At 48.1% G+C, this 9,475-nt stretch overlaps 2 gene segments (V, D, J or C); both read left to right on the top strand.

Moving 5' to 3' along the window:
* Window positions 1-237: 237 nt before the first annotated feature.
* Window positions 238-6,087, top strand: LOC120581638 (immunoglobulin heavy variable 3-11-like). The segment is given in 4 exon segments: window positions 238-344; window positions 446-756; window positions 6,006-6,020; window positions 6,082-6,087. Coding segments are annotated over 4 exon segments (378 nt in total).
* Window positions 6,010-6,572, top strand: LOC120581628 (immunoglobulin heavy variable 2-5-like). The segment is given in 2 exon segments: window positions 6,010-6,148; window positions 6,238-6,572. Coding segments are annotated over 2 exon segments (366 nt in total).
* Window positions 6,573-9,475: the final 2,903 nt, after the last annotated feature.

The raw sequence follows: 9,475 nt of genomic DNA, 5'->3' as shown, positions 1-9,475 counted from the left end.
ATGCAATAAGATGATGCTGCTAAGTGTTTAAGTAACACATGTCACAAAAAGGCATATTTTACAAAATGTCCTCATTGCCACCACGGACCCAAACACACGCACACCTGATCTGGGTTCTACCCTCTCTGTGGGTCCCCAACCCCAGAGCTCCTTATACAGTCAGAGCTCATGCAAATAGGGTCCCTCTGCCGATAAAAGCCAGCCCAGCCCCAAGCCTGCAGCTCTGGGACAGGAGCCCAGCCCTACGATTCCCAGGTGTCCCCATTCCAGGATCAGGTCTGAACACGCACACCGCACCATGGCGTTTGGCCTCAGCTGGGTTTTCCTCATCGCTGTTTTACGAGGTGACTGGTGGGGAACAAGGGACACTGAGTATGTGAGTGGGTGTGAGTGAGGAACAGGGATGTGTGACATTTTCCTGACCCTGACATGTCTGTGTTCGCAGGTGTCCAGTGTGAGGTGCAGCTGGTGGAGTCTGGGGGAGACGTGGTGCGGCCCGGGGGGTCTCTGCGACTCTCCTGTGCAGCCTCTGGATTCACTTTTAGTGACTACTACATGAGCTGGGTCCGCCAGGCTCCAGGGAAGGGGCTGGAGTGGGTCTCATATATTACTGATGGTGGCAGCAGCACATACTACGCTGCCTCCGTGAAGGGCCGATTCACCATCTCCAGAGACAACGCCAAGAACACGCTGTATCTGCAAATGAGCAGCCTGAAGCCTGAGGACACGGCCGTGTATTACTGTGCGAGACACACAGTGAGGGGACTTCAGTGTGAGCCCTGTCACAAACCTCCCTGAGGGAGACAGGAGGGGTGCTCAGGACACCAGGGGGCGCTCAGGGTACACACAGCACAGCACACACAGACCAGACCAGCAGCAGGTGCACATGGAGCTGGGGAAGGGGCTTCCTGTTGGAAGCAACGATTTCTTCTCAAAACTCTCAGCTGCCTCCCAGGAGAATTACTGCTGTTTCTTTGTGGCTCTAATTTTCCACATTCTCACACAGATGAGAAATGATGAAGTAACCTGTCTGTAGAAGCCATATCAGCAGTGCCTGGGGACCTTTCCTGCAGCAGCTTTCAATGTGTTTTTTCTGATATCTTGACAGAGAGACCCCCTGAGGGCTTTGTGTGCCTGAGGCTGGTTCTGTTCTTCACACAGAGAGACACAGCACAGTGCAGGGACCTGTGTGCTGAGCTCAGGCTCTGCCCCCGACAGACACATGCTGTCCCCATATGGGTCTCCCTTCAGACAGGACACGAGGCCACAGGGGTAGGATGAGCCCCCCAGGACTCTATCCAATGCCATTTCTGTCTTGCGGACAACGCAATACCGTCCAGGTCTTCACTTACTCATGTGGATTTTGAAACCCTCCCAACATGACCAGGTTCATCTACTGTCCTAATTTCACTAAGTCTGAGCTCCATGAAGCTGGATCCCAGCTCAGTCTCACAGCCTCCACCAAGACCAGTCACAGAAGAGGGGTTATGTGTACATGGCATTCACCTGTCCCTAGTTCATCTGCTATCGTTAATGTAACAGTTCTGTCCATTTGTTGACCCCCCAGGCAGCTTATACTCAGGGAGTCTAAAGGTGACTTGCTTACCCCACGTGTCATGCACACTTATGATTCAAGGTCACAAGGCACTATTAAAGGATAGGTCTGTGTCAGGTGGGGGCACAGCTGGCTGCTGACCATTGGACACAACTAAGAACTCAGAAACCTTATGAGAGAGGACATCGTGATGGACGCACCTGTACAGAGCACTGCGTTGGACACCTCATTGGTGACTATGGTGAGACAGGGTCAGGGAACTCGTTGGATGTGCCGTTCAGTTCTCATGTTTCTTCTTTTCCCAACGCTTCTGTCCTAGTGAGATGGGACCACTGCACCATGCCCTCACTTAGCCGTTCCTGCCTCCTGAAAGCCAATTTTAAATACTATCATTAGGAATTCAATCTCCAACATGCGAAGTTTGAGGGTCACAATTCCGTCCATAAAATTACACCTGTGGACTCCAAAATCCACGGCTCTCCCTCATATAAAATGAACTCTAACCCAACATCCTCAAATGTCTTACTTGTTACAGCATCAACTTAGATTCTAACGTGCAAAGTCTCATCTAAACATCATCTCATCAGATACTGGTGGATCTTGACGTATGATTCATCCTGAAGCGAATGTCCTCTCGATGTATGAAGCTACAAAAACAGACACGTTATGTGCCTTCAAAATGTGACGATGGGGCAGCCAGAGGGTAGACATTCTCATCCCGAAAGGGATGAAGAGGAAAAAAGAAATTGTGGGGTCAATGCTGGTCCACAACCCAGCAAGACAATCCTTCCAGGCCTAAAGGTTGGAGATGGTCCGCTCCGGCTGGATGCCCCCAGTCTGTATCCTCCGGAAGGCGGTCCCACCTGAAGAAGCTCCTCCCCTCCTACCACAGCCTCCTGTGTCCCTGTCCCTGGGGCACGACTTCTGTCCTCACACACAGGGAACAGCGTGGGGAGACTTTGATGATGTGGGACCCACGTCCAGCCTTGTGACTTCCCTGTCCCTGCTGAATCACATTATCACACACTCAGAGTACAGTCTACACACATTGACTTTCACAGTCTGGCGGTCAGAGCAAATAGTCAGTCTCCCTGGACAGACCCAAGGTGCTGGCAGGACCACAGATGCTCAGAGGTTTAGCGGGGCTGGATTTGAACACGTGTGCTCCTCAACATTACATATTGAAATTTTATCCCCACAAAAGACCGTGTTAGTGTGTGGGGTGTTTGGAAGGCGCTGGATGACAAGGCCAGGGTTCTCATGAAGTGGATTAGCACCTGACTAAATCAGGCCGCAGAGACCATGCATGTCACTTCCTCCACCTGAGGACACAGCAAGAGCAAACCAGATATGACCCAGGAAGAGGATCCTTCCCAATGGTGACCATGCTGGCACCTCGATCCTGGATTCCCACCTCCTGAACCTTGAGAAGGGAATGGTTGTTAATATTAAATTACTCAGAAGGTTTTGTTCTCTGACTGCAGCCTGAGCAAACTCAGACAGCAGTCTGCTTCTGTGTTTCCTGGTTCAAGAGCCGCTTTCCTTACATCCTGACTCATGCCCCGTTCTCCAGCCCCACAGCCTGGAGGAAGTCACCTCACATCACCGGTCACATTGTTTCTCCTCTAGAGTCTAATCTCCTCTGCCTCGCTCTGGCTTGAACACTTGTGGCTGTATTAGGAGTGTCTCAGATAAAACAGGAAGCCATTTACCTCAAGACATCTAATGGTCCTGGAATGACAACCTGCCTTTTCCCCTGGAACAGTCACAGCTTCCTAACACAGAGCGACTGAAACGGCCCTCCGAATACTCACATCCATCCCACAGGCCAGTTCCACTGAGCACATCCCAACATCCCCCAAAGGTGAGTCATTAAACATGACCTGAAGCCCAAATTACCAAAGAGCATCATGTCCAAAGTCTCAAGTGTAATCTCTAACTCAGGTGTCAGTGAAGATTTGGGTGCATGCATCCAGGGGCAGAATCCTCTCCACCTGCAGAGCTGTGGCCCTAGACGACCAGTTACCTCATTCTAAAATGCATCACAGGGTAGACACATGGTGACAGTCCAGACCCCTCCCTTCCTAAGAGAGGAAATGGAAGTTAGAGAGAAATCACCAGCTGAAGATGATTTTACGCACATCTGAGAGAACTCCATTGAGTCTTATGATCTGGGGATGAGCTGCTGCGGCTCAGATCCAACCTCTGGCCTGTCGCTCTGCCCTCGGATCCACCTTCCTAGGTCCCGAGGAGCCACCTGATGGAAGAGGAGCCCTCTCATCACCTACATCCTGGTGTAATTGCTCGATAATATGGTAGCTTTATTTTTGAATTTTTGATAAACCTTACTGTTTTCTATCGTGACTGCACTAATTTATGTTCCCAAACATAGAGCACAAGGATTTCCTTTCCTGCACATCCTCTCCAGCATTTCTTATCTCTTCTTTTGATGGTGGACATTTCTTAGTTTGTTTGGTTTTGTTTTATTTTTTAGTGTTGAGTTACAAAGTTTTGTTTATTTTCTAGATATTAACATGCTACGAAATATATGATTTGCAAATATTTTTCCCATTCCATAATTTGCCTTTTCTCATTGTCGATTTTGTCTTTTTAATGCACATATGGCTGTGAGTTTAATGTAGTGTAATTTGTCTCTTTTTGTTCTCGTTGCCTGTGTTTTTGATGTGTGTTGAATAAATTATCTCCAAATCCAATGTCATAATGTTTTCTTCCCTGTTTTCTTCAAGGGGTGTTATACTTTTAGTTCTTATATCCAGGTCTTTAATCCATCCTGAGTTAATTTTCTAAATGGTGTATGATAACATTCAGTTTTATTCTTTTGCAAGTGGATAGCTGGTGAAGCCCACACAACTTCCTGATGATACTGCCCTTTCCCCATCGGGTGGTCAATGGTCAATCAATGCAAAAAAAAGGCAAAATTCGACATGCTTTCCTGATTAAAAAGCACACAATGCACTAGGAACAGAAGGAAGCTTTGTCACATGATAAAGGACACGTGCGAAAAGCCCACAGATGACTTCATTCTCAGTGGTGACAGACCGAGAGCTTGTCCTCTAAGATCAGAAGCAGGACAAGGTGCCCACACTCACCCCTTCCACCAGTACGGCCTTGAAAGCCCTGGCCAGAAAATTATGCCGAAAAATGAAATAAAAGTCATTGAATTGGGAAAGAAAGAAGTAATCTTAGCATCCTTCACACATGACATGATCTTTGATGTGGAATCCACTTTACCGCATTAATTAAATAAAATTTTTTTTGCAGAAGAGTCTAATCTGTGTGTGGATTTTGTGTGCATTGTTGTATCCAAGTTGTGACACTCCTTGGACACAGCATGAATTAAAATACAGATCTGAGTAAACAGTTCATGCATGGGTCTAGGCATATGTGTGTGCATGTATGTGTGTGTGTGCACGCGCGTGTGTGTGTGTGGTGGGCCCCAGATTACAGGGTAACAATATTTTGTTTTATATCTATTGTCCCTCCACCTTCGGATAATATTAAATGGTTTTATTTGTGAATCTCCCCTTCTTACATGTAATTAGCCCTTTTTCATAGAAGCACTTTACTTGAAACAATTCCTTCTTTATCATAAATTCAGAGTGTAGCCAAATGTAGGTCCATCTTACTGGTTCCAGGATGCTGAAACGGGAACCGAACTGAAGACGTGAGGAGAGAAGTTTTAGCCGGGTCACTGTGAGAGGGCGGTACCGTGAGTCCTGGGTTTAGTGGTTCTGACCTGAGTGACACATTCAACCCTTTCGCAGAGTCCTTCCAGACTCTGAGAGCGCTGGGCTTTGACACTAACCCTAACGGCACAGCCCCTTGGGTGTATTTTCTGCTCTTGGCATCCAAACCTCACAGCACGTAACCCATGTAACCCACGAGTCTGTAACCATGGCAGAGCTGTGGACTCACAGCAATACAAGTAGGGAAGGGTCCTAGTTGATGGAAAACCATGGCCTGAGAGTCTCTGGCATGGAGGTGCAATGCCCCAGAAATGTTAGGTCACAGACGCAAAGAGCGGGCCAATGCGAGGGCACTGTGTCTCACAGGGCAGACCGACCCCCCACCCCATGGACGTGAGCTTGTCCACTGACCCTCTCTCTGCTCAGACAGAGACTCGGGAAAGCCTCCTGCTCCCCTCAGTCTCACTCCTACGCCTGGAGACAGCAGGGGCACAGCCACCAGTTCTGCATGGCAAAGTGCTGGACAGGACCTAGGGGTGAGGGTGCCTGGAGAGCATCCAACAGAGGACACGGCCTCGCAGCCCAGACTCCATCCACACACAGGCCCCTTCTGAGGACTTTTGTCCAAGAACCAGGTCCTAAGTTGGCGAGTCCCCCTGGGAGCACAGGTGGAGCCACAGCTCAGGGCTCGCTGCTCCTGCAGCACAGACTTGCTCCCCTACTGCAGAGACCTAGAGTCGCAGATAGCTCAGGACCACGCAAGCAGATGCAAATCTCCCAGCCCCCCACGGGTTGAAAAGCCGAGCTCTGCACATGGAGCAGTGACTCCTGGGCCTCAACATGGACATGCTGTGTTCCACTGTCCTGCTGCTGACTGTCCCTCACTGTGAGTACTCTGGTCAAGGATGCCCTCAGGGACGAAGACTCCTGTTCTTGTTCTGAAGTGGCTTCACCTTTCTTGTGCTTCCTCCACAGGGGTTCTGTCCCAGGTCACCCTGAAGGAGTCTGGTCCTGGGCTCATGAGACCCACTCAGACCCTGACGCTGACCTGCTCCTTCTCTGGCTTCTCACTGAGCACTACCAGTATGGGTGTCGGCTGGGTCCGTCAGCCCCCGGGGAAGGCACTGGAGTGGCTCGCAACTATTTGGTGGGATGATGACAAGTATTACAGCCCATCGCTGAAGAGCCGGCTCACAATCACCAAGGACACGTCCAAAAACCAGGTGGTCTTGACAATGAGCAGCATGGACCCTGCAGATACGGCCACATATTACTGTGCACGGATGGCACAGTGACACAGCACAGGGGGCTCCTGCACAAGAACCAGGCTGGGTCCCAGCTGGACTCTCTCATCTGCAGAACAGGAAACTGTGGGGAGCTGCCATTTCCTCTAGGCTCTGGGGGATCCTCCTCCACCCACAGCCTCAGAGCTGCATCTTCCTCCTTATTCTCTCCTTAGAAGACCTATTTTCCTGTTGGGGTGCATACGGGTGAGGTGCTGAATTCTGCTTCATAAACATTCAACAAGACAAGGTCGGGAACACTGAACACAAGAATCACCCCCATGATGTCACCATTTCATAAGCTGCTATCCTTCCAAATGACAGAATACAGAGAAACTCAAGGTCCATCTTGGAAAAAACATTGATTTCAAGTTGGAGAAGCATTGGCAGATAAGAAAGCTTGAAGAATTCTAGAGACACATCTCTGAGCCTCCCCTGCTGAGAAGAAGAAAAAGTAGAGTCCAAAATGCAAGAATAAAATAATGTATGAAATGTCACACAGATGGACTGTGCTCTCATCGTGGAGAGTCTGACAGTGGCTGTGTGCAGATGAATTTTCAGTGGTTTCCTGTGGAAGCTGTGACTAATAAATCCATTCGAGGACATGACTGTGCACTCAGAGATCCAGAAGTTCCCACGATCATGATTCACCCAACACCTGGAAAGGAAGTGCCTAAGTTTGCCAGCACAAGCGCAGGTATCAAATCGGACAAGCAATCCGACAGAAAAGGTACCACAAAGTATCTCTCACACCATCTCAAGTTCAAGTTTGAGCATGAAATCAGAATTGTCCATGTTTTATGAAAAATATTCCATGAAGAAGAATCACCAGAGCCTATAAATTCATAAACAAAGAAGAGAGTTAACAGATATCAACGAGTGACTAGGTCCGGAATTTGTGAACCCAAAAGAAAACCAGATTTTCAGATCAATTGCAAAGCCTGAAATTATTCACAGGCAACCAATAATCATGAGAATAGTTATGTTTGAAAAGTAGGATCTATAACAAAGTTAAACTATGAATTTGACTTTACCGAATTTACAACTTTTTTGCCTAAATAACGATCAAGAGAATGAAAGAAAAGCCACACATAAGGACAAAGTATTTGGAAATGCCATAACCACCCAATTACTGCACCCTAAGTATAATAAGAGCCCTCAAAACACAGCAGAAGGAAAGGAAACAATCTGTTTATGCAACAAGCAGAGACTTGTATGGACCCCTCATCTAGGGTACAGAGATGGGACATGAGCTAGAGAAGACACTCAACGTCACTGGCCTTTGGGGCATTCAAGACAGGACCATAGGAGAACCCGTACCCTCACCACAGTGGCTGAGGTATAAGAGAAGTCCTGACAACACCAGTCCTGGCTGGGCTTGCTTTCTCTTTCTGGCCCATTCCCAGGTGAAAGCTGCACCCCTTGCAAGTGAAATGTTCTCTCGTTTTCAATGAAGCACTGAGGTGTGCACTGCTCCACAGACTGAAGCAGACCACCCAGGCTCCTGTGAACACACAGTCTCCACAATGGGGGTGTGATGTTTGTTCTGACAGCCGCTGCCCACTCCAGCTGCCTCTGTCCTAGGTTCTCTCCTGTAAGTGAGTAGGAATCTAGTGCAGCCATCACCTCCACTGAGTCCATTGTATCTTGCAGATGCCTTTCTCCACAACTCCCACTTGTCAATTTTTGCTTTTGTTAAGTGTGATTTTGATGTTGTTTTCAATAAATTATTGCCAAAAGCAATTTCATGAAGAGTTTTCTCTTTGTTTTCTCCTAGGAGTTTTAGGTTCAGGTCTTATGTCTAAGTCTTTAATCCATATTTAGGTATGTGAGTGTGTGGGGTGGAGGTATATGACAAGGTCCCAATGTCATTCACTGCATGTAAATATCATTTTTTCCAGCACCATTTATTAGAGACCACCCTTTCCCAGTGTGTGTTCTTGGCACCCTGGTTAAGGAGATGTTGACTGCATCTGACTGGTTTATTTCTGTTCCATTGACCTACATGTCTCATTTTATGCCAGTAGCATCCTGTTGTGGTTACTGCAGCTTTGCAATAGATTTTCACATAAGGAAGTGTAATGCCTCCAGCTTTGCGCATCTCTCTTTGTATTGTTTTGTCTCTTCCATGTGCTTCCTGGTTCCATATTAATTTTAGAATTATTTTTTTCGGGAAAAAAGTCATTGATATTTTTATTGACACAGTTAATACAACAAGGAAGAAGGCAAAGACCAGAGCAGAAATGAATGAAATAGAGACTATAGCAAAAATTTTAAAATCAACCGATATTAAGAATTGGGATTTGGGAGCCGGTCCAGATGCCATGGAAAGTAGACACTGTTCTCACCCCTTCTCACAGCCACATCAAAGGACAATGAAACTGCAGAGCAGCCATCACTGAAAGTCCTCCGAGGTCTGCTGAACAGAAGTCCTACAACCAGGGACATACAAAAGCGGTCACCTAGAGACCGGGAGTTGGGGCAGAGACATGACGAGGCTGTTCCCACACCTGCGAGTGGCAGTTGAGAATCAGAAGAGTCACGCTGGCTGCAGAGGTGCCCCCACCCCGATAGGAGCGAGACGTCAGGGTCCCACACTGGGCTCCCCAGACCAGGGTTCCTGTGCTGGGAAGAGAAGTTCCCACGACCTCTAACTGTCAGAACCAGGGAGATGGTGGCTGAGTGAGAGCGGGTGGTGGGAGTCACAGACATTATTCTTAAAGGTCCAGGCACGAACTTACTTGGTGAAGGACTTGCTCACTCTGAGTCCAGCACTTGGGCAGTTGTTTGAGGAGAGCCAGGGACAGAAGTGAAGGGACTAAGTTATCTGTCTTCAGGCCAAAGGTGGGAAGGGTAGCTCTCTCCCAGGCAGAACTGTTGGCAGTATCCTATGTTCCTTTGTTAAGCCCCCTTCACCCCAGCATGCAGAC

This window comes from Pteropus medius, unplaced genomic scaffold (assembly GCF_902729225.1).
Source record: "Pteropus medius unplaced genomic scaffold, Ma_sr-lr_union100, whole genome shotgun sequence".
NCBI lineage: Eukaryota > Metazoa > Chordata > Mammalia > Chiroptera > Pteropodidae > Pteropus > Pteropus medius.
This window is presented reverse-complemented; position numbering and strand designations above follow the sequence as displayed.